Below are 26,045 nucleotides of genomic sequence, written 5' to 3' on the forward strand. Positions count from 1 at the left end.
TTACAGGGTTGTCAAAGCAATCAATATCCAGATACTTATCAATACTAAAGCTGATATCAAGCCAAGACCTTGCTCTATATCAGTACTAGTGTATAGTGTATGCTCAAAAATGAGTCTACTCCTACTCCTGTTCCATTGTATGTGGTGACAGCATTACTGGTTAAGTCGCTTTGATACATTAACATCTTTCCTATAGTATATTACATTGTGATATGAAAATGTAGTGTTGTGTACGGTTATTTTACAGGGCTACAAGATATACAGTTTACATTTGTTTCGCAAATTCATTTATTTGCAGTGAATTTTATCAAACTCACAACACTAAGGTCCACAGACTGATGCCCTGCTGTCTAGGCTAGTCAGCCCTTTGAGAATGAAGTGCTGTTTTAGAATTAGACTGATCTTTATTGAAAGTAAAAGTCAGTCTTACCTTTAGCAGAAACCTGGCTCAGTGAACTGTTTGTCCTGTAGTTTCTCTGCTTTGGCTTTGGAGATGAATAAAACCTCTGAGCCACTGCTACACCGACAACCACAATGAATTCATGGTTTGAACGATCATGTGCTGTTATTGTCTACGTTAGATAAACTTTGTTTTTCAGCACATGTTCTGAATGTCTCTTTTTTCCAGTCGATCTGCTCTTAAACATGCCCTTCATATATAAATATGTGGCTCCAGAGAATTGGAGCCACTGCTGGATTCAAACCCTTGTCACCTGCATTCCAACCCAACGCTCTACCTGTTGCGCCATCCACTTAGTGACATCATAATGCATTTTTAGTTGGACAGAGATCCGGGGCTCAAGCCCCAAAGCCAGGGCCTGGCTCCGCCCATGGCCATGAGGCTATAACGGGCTATAAGGGAAATGCCGCGGTCCCTGAAACTGTGCGGCAATTTGACCGCGCCGCGGCTCTCCAGCCACGGCCATATTTTAAATGTATTATCGGTATGTTTGTAGACTAGTTCGAAGCGGTGTAGGGTTGGACACTTCTTTAGCTCCTTTTTTTCAATAGTATACAGAAGAATAGTTAAACTGATTCCTAAAATTACAGTTTCCGTCTCTGTCGCTGAACATGTTTTGGATATTTTTTGGTAATTGTTGATGTCTGAATTGAATTTCAATAAATCATCATCATCGGAATTTACAAACAACATTTTTGTATGGTCTCTATAACTTGCCGCATGTAGAATTCTCATTGGCTTTTTTTGTAATTTGAATAAAGTTTCTGTGTTTGTTTTCTAAGTATGTCCAGATACTTGAACTCCATAGCTCAAATTGGGCAAAATTAAAGAGCAATATAATATGTGAAGGGATTGAGTGTCTAAAAATGGCTTGCCCAGTACAGCAACATTTCTGGCCATTTATTTTGAATTGAATATTTGTGATATCCAACATAACTACTGATCCAGTGTCACCCCTGAAAATGTAATTGTGTTTACACTTTCAATTTCTACATTGTCTAATACTAATAGTTTAAATTTGCCCTACCACAGTTGGACCAGTAGTCCCACATAACTAAGTTATTTTTACTCACTACGCTGTATGACTGTATCAATGTGGAGGGGACCCTCTGGTCAGTGCCATGTGAACAGTGAGGCTAGAGCAGGATAATCCAGGAGGCAGCTGCTGGTCCAGCTGCCCCACATGCCACACACCAAAGTCAGAGAACACTTGTTGACACTAAACCACTTCTCATGGACGCACACAATGGTGCCCTTTCACAGCCATTAGTAATGCGATCAAACATTCTCAGTCGGCCTAATTTGAGCTAAAACATTGGGACTACATTTCTACAGAACCGAAAGTCTTAGGTAGGTCATTGCATTAACAATAATTATAGTATGTGTTCAGACCAGCCACCTTCCACTTGCTGGATGAATGACTTATCCACGACACTGCTGCCACCTACTCACACAACCACTGTGCAAAAACACTGCTGACTTAACTGACCTCCCTTTGGATTTGTGTTCCACAGTTACCGAAATGTTTGCATAGCTGACTTTAATTGCCTTTAATGTACATTAGTGGTTTATGTCATATCAATTGAGATTTGGACCACAAGTGTCTTGCCATCATGCTCATGACTGGCAGTAACCCAACAACCCAACACAACCTAAAACCACCACATCCGTCAATGTCTGTGCGCATATAAATAAACAGTGTTTATTGCATATTAATGGTGCTATCAACAAGTAAATATGTTAAAAATCAGGAGACATTCAGGCACTGATGTACATTGAAAGAGTCACATTTCTGCTGAGGGCACACTTTAGTGAAGTACCACTATCCTCCGACTCTCCTCCTTCACAAGAAAATGTCAATTAAGAGCCAAGCATCAGTCCAAATCCACCAAATCAGCAGAGCCGCTCTCATGGGGCCCAGGAAACTGCTCTGAGTGCTTCACGTAATGTCCTGCCTCAACAAAATATGATTGGACTATTATGAAGACATCAGTGGGACTTTTCACAAAAGAGAGACAGACCTGTATTACTCAAAGAATAACAAATAAGGTTTGTTTTCAATATAGACCTTTGACAAAAGTGCAAAGTAACTTACTCCATGCAACCAGCTTCAATCATAGAAAAACATTGTCAACACTAATCAGGTTTAACAAATCCTAACCAGGCTGAATATGAATAATGCATTCCTGACACCAAACAACACAGCAGGTCAAAATCAGCTGCAGAGGAGATCTAACATTAGCTTGTCTGCTTTACTAATTGCTCCAGAACTTTTTGGAAGAGAAGTGCATGCTCTGCTGTATACACAGAATATCTGACTTTTCCACAAAAGCCAACTGAGTGTAATTTGTCTCATGGACACTGTGGAGAATCGAGAAAAATGCAAGCGCAGTATAAGACATAAAAGGAACAAGAGAAGAAGAATGGAGAATGGAGAGAAGAGATCTCATTGTGTGTTCCACTAAACTATCCTCATTCATTTAAGTCCTTGGTTTTATCCGGGTTATCACCCAATGAAACTTGAATCACAGGTACAGGGCTGAGAAAGTGCACACATTTGGCTGCGGGACCCTAAAACTCCTCTTGGGGCAGACGCAGGGATACGAACAGCAGGATACAGCCAACCAGATTGCTTTTAATGGAGGCTGCTTTTATGGCTCTGTTCCTGTAAGCGGATAGGATGAGTGAAAACATCTCACGTTACTTTGACAAAGCTGTGAAAACATTATGAGATAAAAAGGTGGATAATGGAGATATATACGCCGATGCTCAGACTTCTCACAGGCATCAACTTTTTGTCAGTTAATTTGTAATGCAAATAACTGAATGTTTATTTATAGATTTCTTCATCATCATTATTATTAGTATTATTATATATGATGATTATGTTGTTGGCTTTTTTAGCCTTTTTAAAGTTATCCTTATCTTATTTTGATTTTATGCACACTTTTCTTACAACCAACACTTTTTTATGTACTGAGAGAGGCTTTGAATCAATATCCTCCATTTTTATATGAGTAACATTCTATACATCTAAGCTTATATAAACTCGCCTTGCCTATGAGGTCTAGTTAAACAAATACCTACTATATTCTCTTGGATAAATAAAACTTATTGGTGGCTCTGTCAAAGAACACACTACACCAGAGTTAGGAAGAATTTGACAGTAATCAGTCATTTAGCTTGAGCCGACTGGTGTAAAACAGAACTGTGTAGAGTTCCTTTCTCAGAGTGAACAATGGACTGTTAAAAGATTTATGGTTATTAACAACCAGAGTGCAAGTCAGGAAAAATCAGGGTGAGCTTGAACGTAACGTGAAAGAGGTCATGGTCTAGAGATTTTTAAATGCACACCAGTACAAGCGAGTGTGATTGATCAATGTTGCAATGGCTTTCAAGAATTGACTGGCCAAGGGGAGCAGGTGCAAACAAAAACATTATTGACAGCCGCACAGTCGCCACCCACAAGGACAGGTAAACATAACTGTCCGCTGACACAAACAAGCTTGTATCGAAGTTGTAATCAGGAACATGCCATGTATTTATTTATCGCATTGATGGACGCTTCTGCCTTGAACTTGTGTCGGGGGTCACCTTGCTTATGTGGCCCATGAAGAGACATAAGGGAGAACTTTGGAGATGATGTAGCAGTAAGGAGGAGCGAATTGTCGTCAGCACAGAGGAGAAAAGGGTGGTAACAGTGAAAGATATTAATAGCGTTTCCCTTGACTTTAAATAGCGACTGTACAGGGGGAAAATGTGCTCAGGTAGGCTGCAAGCGAGCACAGAGCGGGCCGGTCCTCTGTCCCGTGAGCGAACACACACATCCCTCCCCCGCTCCTCCCCCGCCCCTCCTCCCGCTGCAAACTTTTCAAAACCAACACACAGACAAATAGCAGACGAAAAGTGCTTTTCACAGCAAAAGCAGCTGACTGGGCCCCGGAAAGAGCGTGTGGGAGAGAGAAAACACTGTGACGTGACGCATGTGTTTTCTACTGATGCCACAACCTTCACAAATGTATGTGAACAAATCAATTATTTACACTGTGGAGAAACACTGCTGGGTAATGAGCGTTAGGGGCGGCAGTAGCTCAGAGGCAAAGTCTTCTGATCCGATTGTCGGCAGTCCGAATCCCGCTCTCTCCTGGTAGAGCGGTCAGGTCCACTGGCCCACTGGTTGGCGGTACGATCGCCGCTGTCTCAGATAAATACTGCCGATGTGTCCTTGGGCATGTCACTTAACCCGACTCGCCGCAAACAACTGTGTGACTGTGTGTGTGAATGGGTGACTGGTTCCTTGACGTAAAGTGCTTTGAGTGCCTTGACGGTAGAAAAGCGCCATATAAATGTGACCTTTTTATTTTTTTTAGTCACACAAGTAACAAAAGGTGCAGCAGAGGCAGTTTAAGAGGAGATCAAATAAAAGCACTTCAGAGAAAACGCTGGTCACAACTCATCCCCTGTCAGACTGAACATGATGCAGTTCAAACACACTGCAGAGTCTCAGGTCAGTCACAACAGCCTTAAAAGTCCCTGTGATTGCAACACTTCTTTTTCATTGAAATATGTCTTTCTTCTTAAAATATATTGTAAACAGTGACTTTATTTCTTAAAGAAGATATTACATTTTCAGTTGTTAAATACATATATACATATAATCTATATCATTTGGTTCTTTCAAAATTACAATATTGATCTAAAACGAAAAACAAGTGACAGAAGTCAGTGGATCGTTAAAAACTGTGGTGCTGATTCCCGCCTGCCTCTTTACACTGTAAATGCCATCACAACAACGTTCTGCGCCGATCATGCTACCAGCCTCGATTTGGAGAGCTATATTTCACGGTAGAGAGCAGTGACAACACCCAGACTATATTTCCATGCAGGGAAATCTGTCCTCTAATTTGACCCCACTGGGTCTCTGTGTCAGGAGGTGGGAGTCTGGATTACAGCGGAAATAACTGCAGGATCAGGCCATTAGATTGAAGGAAGAAAGGCCTTGCACTTGTAAGAGAGCCAACCGACGTAACTCCTCAGTGTAAAAGTGGGAAAGGATCTGAACGTTTTACTTAAATGACAGGACAATTCTACAAAAACAAGAACTTCTGTCTTCTGATCTAAATATTTTGACATAATCCTTTACTGCATTAGCCCCTGAAAGGAGATCAAGGATGTATAGACCTGTGACATAGGACATGCCTGTGTTTGCTTTTTCAGCAAAATCCTTTTAAATAAAAGGTAACTTTCTCTTTGTAACATCATATGACTTTGTGAAATCCCCCTGCGGCGTGTATACAGGTCATCTGGGCACTCGAGGACAGTTACAGCTCAAGGTAATCCACTAAATATTTGAATATAGTCTTTGAATGCTGTATAACTTCACCTGAGCTGGAAATAACACATAATGCTAATAATGTAATATACAATGTGATATAAATAACATTTAAAATTACTATACTGGTTAGGCCTTTTTTAGGCAATTATCTGTTGCCCTACATATCCTACACTCCCAAAATACTTATCTTCTATATCTATATCTATATCTATATATATATATATATATATATATATATATATATATATATATATATATATATCTATACTTAAAACTTATCAACTGATTTTTAAAATTCAGAAAATAAACAACAACAACCATCCAAATCAACTAGTTCACTAGTAGCTTTGAACAATGTTCACTCACATTATATAACAGAATATAAGATTTCTATATTGCCATAATTGATAATTAATTTGATTAATTTTAAAGGTTATCCATATGGCACATTACTTACTACTGTAAAATGGTTAATACGTATCACAATTCTGCTGACATTGTCCCTCTATTTCTTGTAATGGCAAAAATGCTGAGTAACATAAACTGAACTAACAGGAGTTTATGTTCATATGGGACTTGGGATAATTATAACAGAGCTAGAAAGACATTTATGATAAGGCGGAAAATATATAAATGTGATTTATACTCATTACTTGTCAAATAAGCCGGAAGAAATGGTGAGTATTGTAAAACCATGAATGAGCTTATAATGATAACTATGAGCACTGACCTACACTTGCACTCACGTCTTCTCCATTGAGCCCCTCTGCCAATCAAAATTTGATTTATTTCTTTATTTGGCAGGGACAGTGTACATTAAGTAAAATTTCTGTAAATGGACCAGATTTAGCCACAAGTGTAATTTTCATCTGTAGTCCCCAGACAGATTATCTCCCTTAAAAAGAATCCAGCATCGTGTCTGCTCTTTGCTGCCTATTGACTTGTCAGTGTATAGTACAGTGACATTTAGCTCCAGGAGTGTTAGCCCAATTAGCACTAGGTCTCAGTAGCTGTACTAAGAGCACCGCTTGTCACGCTGCTATATGCTGACATTTGGACTCTTACGCAACATCAGGGCAACTATAGGGTTCCACATAAGAAAGAAATCCTCAAATATTTCTACAGAACTTCCAAACCGGTGGTAGTACCACTCATGTGATTTTGCTGAGCTGCAGATGTTCAAACCCCCTGCTTGACCAGGTCTCCCAATGAATTTAAGGCAGATAATCATTAGTCTGTGGCAGTTATAATCCAGTTACAATGGCAGCAGGGATCTCAGATGATGGATTACAGAAAGTCAGGTGCAGCTCAACAGCAAAAACATTTGAACTGGGGGGTAATGGGATTGGCCCGGTGGGATTTGGGGCCAGTGGTGTGAGAAAGAGGGACCTGTTACCACCACCAGGTACTGGGCTTTAGATGATAGAAACTGCTACTAATATATAAGATATAAAGTATAAATATGTACAATACATTTTTTACAATACATAAAAGCTGCAAATTAATATAGTTTGCACAGAGCTATTGAAGCGTTATGTACACAGTTTATTAGGCAGCAGCACACATGCCAGGCTCCATGTTCGGCCAGCCGCAGTGTCGTGAGTTTGAATCCTGGCTCTGACTGTTTACTGCATGTCCTCTCCATTTCACACTCAGCTGTCCTGTCCAATAAAGCCTACGGGCCAAAATAAATCCTATAAGAAACAAATAAACAAAAAAAGATTTATGATGTGGTCCAGGAGAAGTCCACACGACCTCTGGCCTCAGTGAACTAGTGTTTGTTGATGATCTCTGAGTTTATCCTGGTACAGTGCGGTGGGTGAATCCCGCTCCAAGGACAGAGCAGAGTCGTGCTTATCCCACTGTAAAAGTCAAACAGTGCTCTGTCAGGAGCAGCTGTTGCCCTGTCTGATGAGATCATTTAGAGACATGGTCCATAGACACCATCTTTACATACACTGGACCCAGAAATGTAGCTGTGTGTAAAAGTGCACAGCAATAAAGAAGTGCTTATTGAGATAAAGGGAATGTTTTTTTTTTTTTTTTTTTAATCTTGCACTTACATATGATGAAAACTCTTGTGCTTGCTGTGGACATAAAACGTTTTTGAATCATATAAACATAAATGTTTTTTTTTTCAGAATCCCATTCCCATGGGGCCCAGCAGAAATATTTGGCACAGTCATGACTTGACATGACTATCAGAAGCATCAGACTAACTACATATCCTTCCGTTTAAGAAAATTGTCCAGATGCATATTTTACTATTTGTCTCTTCACTTAGAGCATTGTGTATTCCCTCCTAAATCTTGCAAGTGAGTATGTATTAAGTAGCCCCCTCAAGGCCTCTCCAGCAGACACTCTCTCCTCTTTAACTCATTACAGGGAGGAGCGAGTGAATGAGAGCCCTGAATAATTCATCCCTGTATGACTCTGATCCTGCCTTGTCTCAGATGTTGTTATGTTTTAAGCATGTGTTAAGCATGACAACAACAAATTAGACACGTTCATCAACGCAAGTGAGGCATAAGCTTGGCCTCAATAAAAGTTTGACTTTGACTCTTCCTTGTGGCATTTCACTGTAGCCGGCTGCAGATTCTCAGGTACATGTTTTCATGTTTTGGAAAAAAGGCTGTATTTTTGAAGCCAACGTGTTTGATCCGGAGTCTGCAGTTTTGTTTAGCTGTGCATATGACTGAAATGATTTTCTTTAAACTCTTCTCTTTTATGTTTTAAACTGTTTTGTGATTTCTGTCATGTCTTTGTGATTTTAATGATTTTTTTTCCTGTTGTGTGAAGCACTTTGAATTACCTGGTGTTCGAATGCTCTACAAATAAACTTGCCTTGCCTTGTAGGGAATAGGTGAAAACAGAAATAGTATACAGAAAACATGTATGAATCTCTCAAAATAAAATGTTGAGTAAGCTAATGATGAGGGATCACTGTTATCAGTTGGTATGATTAAAAGTTAAAAGTAAATTTTACAATATACAACCCCTTGAAAGTGAAAAAATATATATTGTTTGAAAAAAACTCAAGTTATTGAGTCATATATAAATGAATCTATACATATTTAATCAAAAACATATAAGATGTATACGACATTCAATGTGTATTCTTTTGATAGGCAGAGGAGTACATTTACTATGCTTGCCACAGTATTACTAAACTGGTGACGTCACAGACTGGACAACACGCAGGAGTCCACTGTCTGGAGAACAGGTGCCTTAATGACGGATTAAACCAGGCCATTATGTGTAAAGATAGAATGAAGTGGGGACAGTGACCACGCAGCATACGTATCAGCCGGACAGAAAGATAGACGATGAGAAAAAGTAGACAGGAGAAGGTGTTTGAATAATGAACAGGACGTAGAGGAGGGACAGTGAGGCGCACCGGGCCCGGGATGGGCTAGTGTCTGTAAGAGCTCATCACACACATGCTGACAGAGCTTTAATCAGGAGCCAAAGACAAGGGCCCACACTTATACACAGACAACATGTTATATCAGCTTTACTGTGTTTCATGTGGATAATAAAGCTCAACAGTCCCGCTGTTAAAATAGATTTTTTAATTTTTGCCATAGAATAAAAAAAAACTAGATAGCAGTAATAGTATAAAGCAAGTTAAAACATTTTGGAAACAGATTTGAAATGAAATCATAGATATTATGCCTATGCCATGCTTATGTCGTGAGCAAGCTTTCAAACCTTTGATATACACTTTTTTCAGGAAGCATAATGGGAAAAATGTATGGAAAATATACATCGTGAACCAATCAATTCATAGCTGAGAGCTACAGGTGTAGTTTTAGTAGAACGCATACTGATAAATAAATTAATCATTGTAGGAACATTTTAAGATGTTTATGAAACTTCAACTGTAATTTTGATGTTGTTTATGAAACTTCCCAACACATTTCTAGCATGCTAATTATTCAGAGCACTTTTCATAACTTTCAGAGGCCAGGGTGGCATTTACCATCATGGTAATGCTAACAGCAAATGCTAACAGCGCACTTCCAGTTCGCGGAGGATACAACGCTCCATTATTAGATGCTTTCATAATATATCTGTAGTCTAGAAAACAAATTTTACTTTATTACATATAAAAGTCAAGTACTGCATTAAGATATTTTAATAATTTATTTTTTTTGTCTAAATTTTGGTTCTGCTCATATTTCCCAATATATGAAGAAAGTTGTTTTGTCACTTTCATTACTAAAATTAAAGTTGGGGAAAAAATGCTGAAAAATGGCTGCTAGAGATATTTCACATGTTAACACAGATGCAGCAGAAAATAGAAAACAAGAACAGAAAAGGGGAAGCAAACCAGGTTTTTGGTAAGGCGTTCCCCCACACTCTATAAACGCTTTATTTGTTATTTTTCATGCAGTGAATTATTCCAGTGATTGTACATTTTAGTCTTATATTTGGCATGTGCTACATGCTGTCATAGTCGGGAAATGTTTGGGGGGGTGGAAGGAAAAATAAAATGTGTTAGTGTAGCAAGTGCAACAAAACCAAACATTTAGATTGGAGGAGGAAAAATATGAGTGAAAACAGTAGACTAGTCGTACAAATACAGGAAATGACAGTTTGGAGTGGAGGGAAGACACAAGAGACATTCTGACCATGTGGGACTGACAGCCACTGCAATCATAACTGAGTCGTTAACATTTGATTGTTGTTTATGTTGCGCCCACATTGCCACTGGTCGGCTTGGACTGCACATATTACAGGATATCTATAAACCGCACACGCTTGGATGCCCTCACATCAGCAAATGTGCACAGGGCAATCAGGACCTTTTGCGTGCACAGTCAGCCACACACCCATGCATGCTGCATATACACAGTATAAGCGCTTTCTGGTGCACCTTATAAATATACTCTCCCAGATTGTGATTGTGTTTGAGCTGTGTCTCCATGGTGCTGCTTCCTCACATGTTTACAGTGGCTGCAGTGATACATTAAAATGATCTTAACAACAGTTAGAGTAGGCGTATGTGTGACTGCTGGCAGGCAGTGACACAAGACAGCAGGGGTATCCCTCGTACGCAGCCAAAACACCACTGATGTCAAGCAATGGTTCAATAATGTGGTACACATATGAAGAGAGCTGCAGCGTCATGCAGGCACCTCCGACTGAAATATCATTCCGATAGAAGGCTCTCCCTGTGCACGTGCCCAGTGGAGTGTAGTTACAACACGTGGACAAATGCAATACAAGATGAATGATTAGAAAGAGAGGGTCATATGCAACTAGCAGAAATGTGTCCTATCTCGCAATGCTGGTGATATTATTGACCTTTATTTAACCAGGAAAGTCCCACACTCACTGGCTGATAGTGCCAAAATCCAGAATCCTTTAATTCAGGGGGGATACATTTTATGTTCATTGATGTATGCTCATGCTGACCTCAATTCCTAAAAACAAAAAACTCCATAACAGTCTATCAGTAACAGTACACATTTTGAATCATCTTGCCAACAGACTATTGAACCAATTACAATATGATGACAAATAAGGATAATTTTTATCATTATTTAAAAGCGCTATTTGTTTGTATTTGTCCTGGCAGATCTAAAAGCAGTTAAATTGTTTAGCTTGACAGCCCATTCAGAAGTCTTTCCAATGCAGACAACTTAACATTTCAATTTAGCTCTAAGTGCCTTATCTAAATCATGTAATTGCATAAAGCATCTTGTTAATTCCTTAACACGTTCGCTGTGGAGTTATTTTCCACATTATTCAGTGCGCTCTGATATGGGTGGCACACAGGAGCACCCAACCATTAGGCCCAGACCTCACGATAATGGCATGGCTAACACTATTGATTTACTTTGCCTTATGGTCTTCAGCCTGCTCTTAAAGCTCTCCCGACACTCCGCTCCTTGATGAACACAAAGCAGGCTGCTCTAAAAGTGTTGTGGATATGGTCATAAACGCAAAGTAAATAACTGCCAGTTGACACTGGAGATAACCAGACTCCTTCACATGTGCTGTCAGCGAGTGGAAGCACATTTACAGTATTTTAGGGTTACACTGAGCACAATATTTAGGAAAGGTAAAAGAACATTTTACCAGCTTCTCCATCCACAGTAAATGTCAAGGAATGAGTGTAGCCTTGATTTAAACCAGGCTGATGTTTCAAAATGAAATTAATAGAATATTAATAATGTTAATAATAACTAGATGTAATTATTGAAATGTGTTTTTATTACAGTCTGTGTGCTTGTACTTTGAGGTATGTGAATGAGCAAGCCAAAGACAAATTTCTACCCTCATTGCATATGACAGACAATTAAGTTATTGTATTCTATTCTAAACACATGTAGTGTATTCAAATTTGAGAAGGATTATAATGATGTATAATATTTGTTACTCATCAATAAACATATTGTTTGTTACAATAATTTTAAGGATGACTTTGAAATGTAGGTAAAAGTATCAGCATTATTTGGTGAGAATACAATTTCAGTTTAGGGCAGGTATGTCTAAACTATGGCCCGGGGGACAAATGCGGCCCTCAGGACAATTTTTGTTGGCCCTCTGGCTTCCTGCTAAGTTGGTCCAAACAACAAAAAATATTACTTTTCACTGTAGAATTGGAAAAAATCAAGAATTCGGATGTTATACCAACCTAATATTAATGTTCCAAGTCTTACTATAGGTGTGGAGGCTCATCGAAACAATGTCAAATGCAAAATCTCAAATGATTCACCTTTCAAATTTGTCGGGTTGTCTAAATTAAAGCCGATCCTGCCACATACTTTCAAATCAATGACCAATGCCGACTATGAATGTCAAATTAAACCTCTTACGGATAAATTAGCACGTTTCAACTTTAATATGAGTGGGTTTTATAATGAGTGGGTAGTTTGAGCAAGCCACAGCTACAGCAAGGAGTGGAGGAGGAGAAAGATAGCATGACCTCGGTGACCCCGCTGCTTACAAGAAATCAGGACCACAGCAACACAGGAAATTGTCCATCAAAATAAAAGGGCGTCAGGAGGTGCGGGTTAGACAAGGAAGAAACTTTTTTTCTCAGAGTGGGACAAGAATTAACCACATTTGAAAATAACAGATGTCCTTTTTGAAACAGCCTGATTACTTTCTTCAGGCTTGAGGCTGGCACAAAGAGCACTGATTAGATTACATGCAAATTGTAATAATCATATACTGTAGAGTTGTCAGATCTCTGTCCGATATTATATGCACCTCGATACACTTGCCGTGATCCGATTAATTTAATGAATTCCTTACAACCAACGATGAGATTCAGTTTGAACTAACCCCATATCACAATGCATACCGGTTCACACAACATAGTTTTTTGGCTCCCGATCCAATTTTTTATAGTTTGTTTTCTCCAATACCGATCTGACACCAATCTCAATCCGACAGGAATCTTCTTTTGTTTTTTCATTAACACATTTTGCTGCTATGACTTTATAAAACACAGGACAATGCTGAATTTGGCTCCATTTGAAGTAAATTATTGCCTCAAAAAAATAGGCCTACTTAAAATATCCCAATTATTACTCCTCCACAGTACAGAGCATCACTATCAGTAACAGAGACATTAGGTGATGTTTTAGCCCTCTGTTTATAAAAGCAATGTTTTTTCCCCCTATATTATTTGTGTTTAAGGCCGGTAAAAAAGGCAGAAGCCTGAGAGCGCATGGCTACATAATATGCATGTAAACTACTTAATATGCATGTAAACAAAAGCATCAGCCCTGCTCCTCTGCCGACTTGACCAAAGTTTGGATTTCCCTTTTGAGGCTCAGTGAAGACTAGGGCTGCAGCTATCGATTATCTTAGTAATCGAGTAATCTATCGATTCTTTCTTTGATTAATCTTGAAATGTGTTTTTGTTGAAAGTTTTTGTACATTCTGTAAACCATTAAAAGCATATCAAATCATTTTTAAAATACATGTTATTGTTCATAGTTCTGATTAAAATAACACATTTTATTCTTATATGAATAAGTATGTCCCAAAACAGCAACATTTCACTTCACCGGTCCAAACTGTTCTATTTGTACATAAAGAATGCATATACATGACTAATTAACTTGCCAGAATGAATTAATTTGCGTTTATGTAACTTAAAATAAGAAACATGTTTGTAAAACTTTTTTGAGTGAGGCAAATGATCTCTGGTGTTTTGAGCTGTAACTCTGCAGTCATTTTGCAGAATTAGCTCCGTGTGCCATTCACTTTAGTCTCTGTGTCTTTGTGGACTTTCTGTTTCATATTCGCCGTCCTCCATACTGTTTCCATGGAGGTATTGGCAGTTTCAAAGCACAACAGAGGAGAGAGCGGCGTGTTTTAAACTCACAAGTGTAACTGGGAAACAGAGTTTGTTGTGTGAAAGAGCCCAGAGGACCGCGAGTATGAAAGTCCGCAATGACGGGGCCAAGACACAGAGGCTAAAGTGAACAGCACACGGAGCTAATACTACAAAATGTCTGCAGCGTTACAGCTCAAGACACCGTGCTCTTTTCACAAAACACTTCCCAGTCACACGCTGCTCTCTCCTCTGTTGTGCTTTAGCTGCTTCAGGTTCGAGTGGAACAAGCTCCGTAGGAAACAAAAGTAGTCGTTCCATGAACTCCGCGCACCAAAGATTTGAGTGTTTTTTACTAAATATGTAAATTAAACAAATAATCGAGGCATTCAAATAATAACCTAAGATTTTTTGTAATTAATTACTTTATTTGCTCGCGTAATCGTTGCAGCCCTAGTGAAAACAACGAAGAGGTATAACAAATAGCAATATTATTAGCAACGTCAGCTTTGGATGAATCTAGATTAACCGAGAAAGCAATAGAAAGTCTGATGCACCGTAATTCTGTCACTTGTAATGCACATGTATAAGCCGCTGTATCGATGCAAATCAGTTAATCTTCCCATCACTGTTGTAGAGCTATGGCTTACTACTTTGCCCCCATGAAGTTGTTTGAACAATGGACGTGTAATTGGACAGCAAAAATATTGTATTCCTTCAGGAGCAACGAGGGGTAAAAAAACGGAAACTTTTGGTTTAAATAAACGACTGCAACAAGAAAGTGACACAACAATCTATCATTATTTGGAGCTTCTGTACAGTGTCGAATGTGGAGGACTTGCCATCTCTGCACAAAGTGACACAGGGAGGGAGCCACAGATAGAGATGAAAGATAAAGCTCTGACACCTTCAATGCGGGTGGACTTTCCTGGCTGTAAACAACACAACTGGAGCATTCACGACAAGTCAAAATAAAGTTTTGGCGTTTTGTCTGATGTTCTGAGCCAAAGGACATAGTATTTCTGGACGGGTTCAGCGCGAGTATAACATCAACAAAGATTAGATGTAGACACAGACCAATATCCAGAGCATTCAGTTAACTCTCAATTTTATACGTTCTGCTCTGCAAATTTAATAAATAATATGTTATGTGTATGTGGGTGGCCTGGTTTTATGGAATTAAAGAGATGAGTATACACAAATATATACGTGTGTACACAAAGTCAGTTGCAGATGACATTTAATGGGGACAAATCACAGATCTTCATAATGTAAATTTTGTTGTTAAAATAGTTTTACTGTTTCACTGTAGGCCATTGTTGGCTGAAGGTTGTCCCAAAACACGTGGAAACACAATGTGCGTAGGTAGTGTCCTGGCCCTGGGTGAATGTGAGCAGGAGCAGAGCCTGGATATTACAGGGGAAACCTGATTCTCCGTCGACCATCCCAGGACAGACAGTCCTCGATCCCCCGGGAGATGCATTTTGCCCTGAAAGGAGAAATTAATACAGCTGCTAACCTCCGCTCTCCATTGTTCCTGTTCACCTCTGTTCTTTTTCCTCTATATTTCTGCCTTAATGTACACACAAATCGGAGGGCCTGTCCACAACGCCTGTATCAACTGAAGGACAACACCTCCATTACATTACATCTCTGAGGCATCACTAATTTCCACGAGTCACCTTTAAGCATCTACCGACAGTCTTTCGAGACATTGGATCCCACTCTCCTCATGGCTGTTGCTGTCATAGAGGACAAGCTGAAAACTTTCTATGAGATCAATAGTAGATCATATTATCATTACTATTATTCTTTCGGTGCACTCAACGTGAGTCTACCTCTTTCCCTTTATGTAGCCAGCAAAACTGAGGCTAACAAGTAGCGGGATTTCAAACCACAAAACCTCAGACGATTGAGCCGGAACAGGAATTTATGTATGTTGAGATGGGCAATATGCCAAACAAAATTGTAGATCACAATTTTGTTGAGGCCAGATCACAATTTTCATTTTATAACAATTCATGTAAACTTGTTGTTCACATGAAAATTGCACATTTTAAACAAATCAATCTACTGTACTTTATAGCAAATTTTAGCAGCAAGACTTTTCCCGGAGTTCATGCTCGACCGGAAGTGCCATTACAACAGAGGTGCTGATCTGTGGCAAAATGAGGCAAATGTGGGCGGGCCGGAATAAGGTGAATTGGTCAAATAAGAAAAGTGGGTGTGGAAAAGTGTCTGTGTTAGAGCATAGACCTGCAGAAACACTGAATCACAAATATATTGATAACACAAATAGCAGATCCTCACCAGTCTGGGAGTCATATCGCCCCACAAAAGAGTTTGAGGTTTTACTCAGTAGAAAATGAAGTAAGGTGTGTGAATGAACAAATGTGCAAAGGCATTTGAGCCGTGAAGGATTCTTAATGGGGCAGAATTTACTGAAGCCACTGAAGAGGGCAGATAAAACCGGCTTGTGGTAAATGAACAACAGGCAAATCCCTCAAGGCACAAACAATTTTCCTGTAGCAAATCCTGTTTTACCCAACTTTCACTCCATCTTACAGAATCATCAATAAACATGCTTCTATAGGCTAACACAGATGCCAAAACAAAGAGCTATTTTCTGAAGTTATTTACATCATTAATATTAAAAAGTGCTCCTAATGGCAGAGTTGTGTTTTTGGAGGCAGAGCCATGGTTTAATCTATGCTAGAGTTGGCCAGATTGCAGTGGAAAGGTAAACTCTAAACCAATTACAAACAAACAAATGCTGGCATAGACAAAAGTATTCAATCAACAAGATGCCTGAGCAAACTTAAGTTTAATAATGTCAAAAAGGCAATTCATGTTTAATGAAACGCTTCACAGGTGGCGCATTATGTACACAAATGTGAGCGCAAAAGATGTGTGAAGAATGAATTGTGGGCAGCCAGACATATTTCAGAAGCTCTTGGTCTGAACTGTCAACACAGAGCTTATGGAGAGTTGGGACTCCTGTTGGGGGTATCTCCCATCGCATATCTCCAGATGTGGAGGGGGTATCTCCCTCCACGTCTATAAATAATGTGGCCCAGGCTTTTATAAACACAAGTTGTCACAGTCATGGCCTGTGCCATAAAAGGTTTTAACATGAGGTTTTCCACACCAAATACATCTTCTACCCATGTTAAGGTAAACAAGTTACCATCTTTGTGTTGCTAAATAATAATAAAGCAGATGTATCACATTTTCAATATTTGACTATTCACTTGGCTGGAACGGCTTATAAAACAGAGACGCTCACATTCAAATGTCTAAATATAAACAATACAAAACTTTCCAACTTCATGGGACCACCTGCATATTAATTATTTAAAAGTAGCATTTGTGATAGACTGACCAGGCTGTCACTCTGATGGAACGGCCACATATCATGTCTGTGTAATTTTGCTGGTAATTTCTGCTCTTCCTTTGTAGGACATCAATAATAAATGACCGGTATATTTTCTCTTTTCTTAGAACCAATCAATCACTGTACTTTCAGACTTTTCCTGTCCATCCCAGTCCCCTATTACAGTACTTTCTGCTGCAGCACAATGCCTAAGATGTGACACATACCACTGCTTGTTACTCTAGAGAGCTATGGCATTGACAAACCCCTCATGGGTATAAATTACAAATGCTATTAAACAGGCGGCAGCATGTGATGGGCTAAATGTGGCACGGCCTATGGTGCAAATGAGCCAAAGGGCAAAGGTGAGGAAAAGACAGTAACTCCACGCATCTGAATGTGGTCGTTGATGTGCGAAGCTCAAAGGACACGCCAACACACTTACAGGGATATGTGTCGCCACAGATGAACAAACAAAACCACAAAATTCAGTCTTTCCGCTTGGTGAGGACTGTGAAATTACAACTACCAGTAGCTAACAGTTTTTAAGGACTCTCTTTTGGATTTTATTGGATGTATTTTAATATTGTCATAGCCACGACTCACACCTCAAATGTGAAGCGTGTAAGATCCAGCATATACGCAACACCCGGACGTCTATGCCAGAAAGAAGCATGTCGGCCATAGGGCTGAGCGATAGGAGAAAAGATATATCATCACAACTTTTATTCCTCCTATTGTTTTTTTTATCTGTCCAAGCAAATACAAATGGCTTTCAACAATATCTTGAAAATAAACAATATATAAGCTACAAATAATGGTAAATGAAATCACTGATTTTAGATTTTTGGTTACATTTTTATGAATTGAACAGCCTTACTGTCATGTAAATGGATTTGAATTACATAGTATAAAGGTTAATGGATTTTCAAAGAATCTAATCTAAACTTTAACACATATACAGACGCAGCAGGGATCGAGAACACATACAATACTTAAGGAAGATGTGAGTCTGATCACCAGTTTATCTTTCCGAGTTCATATGGGTGTGATTGACAGGCGTTTTAGCCAATCTGGAACCTGCAGGGTGCGTATGAAAAACAAATGGCTGCTTACAACGAAAAAAGAAAGGCAAATATATAACTTGATATTTATTATTATATTATTATATGTTGGATTTAAAAAACTGGGGATTTCTGCAGAATCGATGAGTGAAGCATAAAATTATGTTCATCTGTGGAGAGAGAAGTTAGATTTTTTCAGAATGATAGATGACAATAAACTCATTTGTTTCACTGAAATAAACAAATGTGATTGCACGGCTCTGTCTGAGTTTGGCTTGAAACGTGACGGAGCGAGTGGTGACCGGAATAATATTACTCTGTATAAAAGATACAGCGAGATTACATGCCTGACTTCCAGGCAAAGCGGTAAAGAGACTTCACAGAGACAAAAAGGACCTTTACAGTGAATGAAAGAGGGGCATTAAAGGACAAGTGGCACTTGAAATTTCAAATGCACAGTTTAGGGTCCTAGTAAAACACACTCAGCTCAGATCTGCTTATTGGAGAGAGAAGTCAACTGTGATACTATCGCTATAAAACAAACTGGGCTGAACACAGAATGTATGCACAGGTATCAAATAAATCGTTATTTGTATAAATAATTTATTTGAAACTAGGTGTGTCCTGAGTCACCTTTAATAATACATTGACCAATGTTATTGCTGCCACTCTTTTTTATAATCATTTTGCATTGGTATGGTCGCTCAAACCAAAACACATTTTTCAGGATGGGACCCAAATACCAAGTCATGCATTAACCTGAATTAAACAGTGACATAATGTTTATCTCGGGAGTACATCTGCTTGTGCAAGTTTGCATCTTACTGTATCTGCAGCTGTGTCGGGCAGAAGGAACACAGTACCTCTGAGGTGAGAGCTGGGACTAAAGTAGGTGTCTATGGAGAGAGATTACAGTGGAGAGCATCTTCACCTCTTTGGCACAACACACGCGCACACCTGCAAACGACACATCTGTTCAATACAGTCACAGCAATGCTCCAATTAAAGGATCATGGGGAATTAGCGCAGCGTCTCTACAAAGCAGTCCTGGGACTCAACTCAATTACGATAGATCAAATGCTTCATAACTCAGCTTTGCTGTATATTTAATTTCCCGGTCACATGGTATAAATCTTGGTGTGGTAAGCATCTCTGGCACGATTAATCAAAAGGAAACACAGATGCAGGTAGTGCTACATCATGAGAATCCAGGTACGGACAGAAATGTGCGTGTTTGCAACATACAAGATTCTACACAAGCACACGCAGCCACTATAATAAGAAAATAACAACAAATCAGAATGTCACCCAGAATGTCACAGGCAAAGGGCAAAGTCACCTAATGAGTAACAATAAATACATGACTCGTGGTACATGACAAGCACAACTCCCATGGGGGGGGGGGAAACAACACAACATGCGTGGTGGTGCTGCTTCTGTAAAATGAAGATACCTATGAGACCATGCATGGGGTTTCCTCTAAAATAAATACACAAGGGCACCGGGACAGCTGGACTTGTATAAACAAAAAGTACTGTTTAAGGACAACTCCATCACATAAAACAAAATTAATCCCTTTGGAGACAGACACACTTAAACCACTCTGCAAATGTACAACTTATGCACTTTACAAGACACTTTTAAACTTTAGTGACAGGATTCAAGTGGAGTTCTGGTTCATTTCATTGGTGCACAGTGGTAATTTACTGATGGGTCAAGCACCTCTAAGTATGACCTCATACTTTTCCAGTGTTTATATACATGTTGTATACATTACAGCTTATAAGGCACTAGGCTTTATGCCCTGAAAAATGCACTCTTGTGTAGGAGTCAGTTGGCGTGCTTTGGTTTCTGCAGCTTCTTTTTGTTTACACTCAACTTAGTGAAAATTTACTTATTTATTAAGTCTCAGCAGCTGTTTTGGTTGAAAGGAGCCCCAGTGGATTTTAATAAATTAGATATAAGGTTGGAAGTGTTCCTCACAATTAAATCAAAGTTAACAATTGGAAAGTGAACATCATGTTGTAATGATGTGTGAAATTATGACCAAATAATTGTCATATGCAACAGATTGGATAAAGTGCAAAGTGAAGATTTTAAAACGTGTGTAATAAAGTGGACTCACATGAACGCGTGGTAGATAAATGCCCATCCTCGTGGTCTTTCCAGCACGTTGTACAAGCAATTCTGTAACTTTCTGTAGCGCTTGCTGGAGGCGGAGGTGCTGGTCCGGGGTCCTGGAGGTCCGGGCCGCGGGGTCCCGAGCAGACCGGTGCGGTGAGACGGGTGGCCTCGCTCCGGTGTGGACGGCTCGCTTCTCTCGGTGTGGACAGCGGTCAGAGCCACGAACTCCACCCGCCGGTCATCGTTTGGCGCCGGAGGAGCCAGCATCCTGATGCCGCCGTTGTTGGACGGGCTTCCTAACATCTTTCACTGCGCTCCTCTAACTACGTAAGAAGTTTGGAAGTAGTCATAGCCTGCTTTGGATTACAAGTCACTGTGCCCTGCGGCCGCCTGATTCTTTAGCACAATATCACAGTTATCTGTAAATCAAGTCGCTAAAATAGACATTTGAAAGACTTGGACGCTTTGTAAATAGCGTTAAAGCGTGCCTTTTGCCTGTCATTGTCAAGGACTAAACTTGATTCCAAACTACTCCAAAATAACATGCAGTGACTCCAAAGGCACAGCGGAACAGTGAAAACGAGCCGCTACTTAAGTGGCATCACTTCCCCAAATGACAGATCAAAGTGACCTCACGTATCCGCCAAGACCACTGTGAAAACAACCAGTAAGCTTTGAGTAATACGTATTCGTAAAATGAATAATAATAAAGTAATGTTAGCAGCCCATCGCCTGTACAGTGACAAGAAGTGAATTTGCAGTGAAGTGATCAGTCTGAGACTTGCCCCATCCACTGCGTCCTCCTCCTCGCGCTCCTCTGAGGTCCAGAGACGTAAGAGCACAACATGAGGGTGATGCCCAACCTGCAAGACTTTAGGAAAGTCGTCGGAAAGAAGTGCACTTCTACTCGAAAACACCGCTGTAAGTGATGGAGAGGACCGTGTGCGTCTGTGATAAGGTTTAAAAAACGGAAGCGCGCACATCAACCAACGAACACGCACGTGACAGAGCGGAGGGAAATCGAGTTTGTCTTTTCAAAGACAGATCTCCACTGCAATAAAGTTTTGCGCTTACGTTAATACTAAGATCAAAAGGTGTGTTTCGCTTTCCGGTCATTAGCGTTTATTATGGAAAGGGGAGTTGGGTTTAAATCCAGCCGGGACAGGTGCTGGGAAGAGAGGACACCGCTTTCTAAAGCAATGACTGTGACGCACCATAGACTTTATGGCACAAATACATGAGACCAGACGCTCCAACAAATGCACCTAACTATGTAGAGTCTTAAAACTGCACAAATACACACTTATTTAAAAACGTATTAGAAGGAAGTTCTCTGTGAGCTGAACCTGACCAGAGCTCAGAGCTGTGAGTTTGATTTGACTCTGAGCACTTTATGATTTCAATGAAATAGAAAATATTCTGCCTAATACTAAGGTTTTGTAAACAGTCAAATGGGGCTTTGAATGTTTGAGGCTGTTGTAGTTTCTGTTTGTGCTTAATAGGGCCTGGTGTCAAATCAAATGATAAATGTGCCAACATACATCAAATCAAATCAAATCAAATCAATTTATTTTTGTAAATTTAATTTACATCTGTCTGCCTATTGTTTATCATTATTATTTTGAGAGCTCTGGAAACTAACTAACTCACTATAATCCTTCATAGGTGTTTATGCCTCTGAGGAACGCAAGAATATAGAGTTTTCACAAGTCACAGATCTGGACATTATTCCTCCATCAAACTGTTCCACTGGGTTAATCTTCACATGTTCACCTTGGGTCACACGCCACCAGCTTCAGGACTTCACAGTGACCAGTGAGACAAGACTGACTGTTGACAGCTGAACATTTCATAGCAACGTGTTAATGCACAATGCGTTGGCTGTGGCATATCAGACTTTAATAGGTGCGTGTGTTAGTCAAAGGGTAACAAAGAGAAAAGGTTATCATCATCCAGCACTTTTGACAATAGTATGAGGTGTAAGAAGCATACTGGACGTAATTAGGTACAATTTAAGTGAATACACAAATACTCCAAATACTAGAAGCTGTTAAATTGTAGTTTTTTCTGTGCTTTAGAAGTATTATTATATAATTCAACAACTACCGTATCTTCCAGACTATAAGTCGCACCGGAGTATAAGTCGCACCAGCCAAAAAATGCACAATACAGAAGAAAAAAACATATATAAGTTGCACTGGAGTACAAGTATAAGTATATAAGTATAAACATAATTATAAGTGGCGCCGCGACTTATAGTCCGGAAAATACAGTAGTACAAAACTACCTCATTCAAAAACATTTCTATCAGTTAATCATTCAGAGTTTAAGAAAAAATACAATGTTCTGGTGTTTGACTAATGCTGATGCGGGTCAACTCATCTAAAACAGAATTATTGGTGGATTAAATTGATGAGGGTTGAATTGCGTTTATAGTATTTCCTCCACTTGTAAAACAGCTTCCCATCTCACATATTTAGAGAAGAAAATGGGAGAAGAAAATGTTAACTAAAAATGCTAAATATGAGAGTGTCTTGTGGATATTAACCTCCTCTCAGGGCAAAAGGGGCACTGTCCAAACACCTACACAACACCGTCCTGTATTAGAACAACCTACTCTCTGTTCCTGAGCAGAGGGCGGGGCTGAGGTGGTGACGGACAGGACGGCTCTGGGACAACCTCAGAGGCCTGACATCAAAGTTCCACTGGGCAGAAGTACAGGCAGCTCCCCCCTCCACACGGTTTATACTTTAGAGCTACGAACATTAGGGCATCAAGAATGAGAAGTGGACAAAGTGGCCGATGTAAAAACAACAGCTGAACCAGGTCACGCAAGCCACAAACATTAACACATACTTGACTAGTGACTAAAGACATGTCAAAAGAAAATGTTTATTCTATCTTCATTGCTGAATAATGTATTTTCTAATCAACAAATAAAAATACATAGATTGGAATAATTAAAACCAGGAGTAGATCATATTTTCAATTCGAAAGGAGCTAAATTGAAAGTCTCCAATAAATCTGGAGTCTGAATATATGTATTTGGTCACGTATAACAGGCTCTATATTAAGTATAAAATCTCTTTCCAGATATAACGATATTTATGAAGATAGTGGTGAGGGGTTTGGTTAAACTCACTGTCAGATTCACAGAGCACCAGGAGTCAGAAACCACTCAAGAAACTTCAAAATACTTAAATCAGCAAATGTACAGTACAAAACACAGAGCGACCCCCACCTTCTGTATGTTTCCGCTGCACATTAAGACTAGTTACACCACTTAGTGCTCTCCCTGAAAATACTTTGGCTTTGGAAAAATCTCCTTTAATAACAGTAGGATTTTCTTTTACAGGAAAGGAAATGTATACAGTAGTTTTTAGGTTAATGTTATGAACACATGATAAATTATGCTGTCTATGTTTTCTTAATTGTGCTAATTTGCACAAGAGTCCGAGTCCCATTTGTCTCTTTTCTACCAAGGAAAGTGACAATAGTAGTAGTAAACAGGAATCACTTACACATTAATTTGCCTTAACAAATCATAAACAAAGACTTAATTCATAAAGAACATACAGTTTATTAAGCATGATTCATGTTAGGGTTAGGACATTGGATTAGAGTATCACTTAAGTAGTCACTAAGTCTGAATCCCAATAAACCCAACTATTTGTTCACTATGAATTAAGTCTTTGTTCATGCTTCACTGAGGCAGGAAGTGTAGGTATTATAAAGTGTTACTGTAAAACCTGGTTTTAACTCAAATCACCAGCTACAACAGTCATTTTATACTGAGCCTGACTTTGTCAAGTGGAGTAAATTCACTGGCATCACATGAGGGAATGAGAAACTGAATGACTTTTTGAAATTATGAGTTAAATTATGTGTTAAGATGTTGTTTAATGATACCCCAATCCTCTTTTTATTCTACGTGCAAAGACATTTTAGCCAGAACTACAAATTAAACTGTAAGTCCTTCTCAGTAGCAGAGGGGATTGTACTAAGTCCAGTCTGGTGGGTTACTGTGAACCTGAGCCCACACTGGAACTGTGGCCCCATCACAAGGTCCAGGAGCAGACGGCTTTAAGTCTCCAGACCACTGTTGCATTGATCCGACCCAACGCCTCCGTCAAGACAAAACACAATCTGTTTCATGCATGACTTAAGATCAAATACACTTTTGGGCCTGGTTAGAATGAGGCATAGACTCTCACTGATGCAGTGCTTCTTTGGTAATTAGATTCATTACAGTGTTTTTCCAGCACTCAAGGACAATTCTAAATCTTTCTTTTTATTTCTGATACAGTAGATTAGAGGCCTGAAACAAGTTCATCGATTATTAGCAAATAATAGATTATTGAGGTAATCAGCCAATTAAGTTAACAAATAATCGTGAATAGGACTATACACAGACCCCAAACCATATCATGTGATTAAAGAAGAAGTTTTATGACCGAAAGAGCAAGAAATGACAGGAAACATGTAATGGTCTTGATAAAAAAAACAAAAAACTATTCTGTCTGTACATATATATTGGTCAGGATGTTTTATCTGGGTCAAATTCAGTAAAAATTGTACTCACTAACTACAACCTAAGAAAACAAATTAACTAATTTCATCGATTCAATCAAATCGGAAAATAATTATTAGTTACACTGTGAGTCAGTTTCAAGGCCATCTAAAGCACCAAAGTAATTTCAAATTGAACCACAATGACTTTTCCTTTCAAGACTGAAAGAAAGATAAAGAGTGCAGCCTGCTTTTACAAAAACTGAGCAGCAATTATCTCATGAATCTATTGTTAAATGATTGCTCCGCAGGCAAAGATAGATTCATGAAACTCCCGGTGGGCTTTGTTAGTATGCAAGGGACTATTGCTCTGAAAGGTCTACTGTGTGTTTCGTTGGAATTCAATTTGAGAATACCATGTATTACCACAGGATTTTTGACTGTTCAGTTGAGTAAGATCAGTGCTGCCCTCTAGTGACACGAAATGAAAAAAAAAAAAAAAAAACACGCAAAGGTTTGTTTGTATATATTTATACATCTTTTAAATTGACCACACAGTATTGAAACCTCATAACGTATAACTATTTTAGTCAGTTCAAGGACATGTACTGGGATGGGGGTGGGTGTCTTATAAGCTTTTGCTTCTACCTACTCCTTTTGGGCATTGTTTGTTCTGTCCAACATTGTCTTCTTATAAATTGCTCAAAGAAAATGAATGAATTTTAATATTCCTAACTTTCATTCTGTTGCTCGCGTCTACCAGGATACTTGGTTGAGCGTGCTGCTTTGTCTTTGTCTTGTATTTTTCTCTTGCCTCCCTGACTACAGGTCTACTAGTTTTATAACCCTGTAATAAAACAACAGCATTAGAAATGAATCCA

At 39.2% G+C, this 26,045-nt stretch overlaps 1 protein-coding gene across 4 annotated transcripts in view; it reads right to left on the reverse strand.

The window, feature by feature from the left end:
- The window catches only part of LOC140361702 (potassium voltage-gated channel subfamily KQT member 4), a 36,725-nt gene extending 15,152 nt beyond the window's left edge, over positions 1–21,573 (reverse strand). For 2 of the 4 annotated variants that reach the window (XM_072447488.1, XM_072447486.1), the window contains exon 1: positions 20,657–21,573. In XM_072447488.1, the coding sequence (XP_072303589.1) occupies positions 20,657–20,958 (302 nt within the window). In that variant the 5' untranslated portion in view covers positions 20,959–21,573. The remainder of the gene's footprint in view (positions 1–20,656) is intronic. The other 2 variants (XM_072447489.1, XM_072447487.1) reach the window with 1 other exon arrangement.
- Positions 21,574–26,045: the final 4,472 nt, after the last annotated feature.

This window comes from Eucyclogobius newberryi, unplaced genomic scaffold (assembly GCF_026437365.1).
Source record: "Eucyclogobius newberryi isolate DKJ021-1_F unplaced genomic scaffold, fEucNew1.0.hap1 SCAF_16, whole genome shotgun sequence".
Lineage (NCBI taxonomy): Eukaryota > Metazoa > Chordata > Actinopteri > Gobiiformes > Gobiidae > Eucyclogobius > Eucyclogobius newberryi.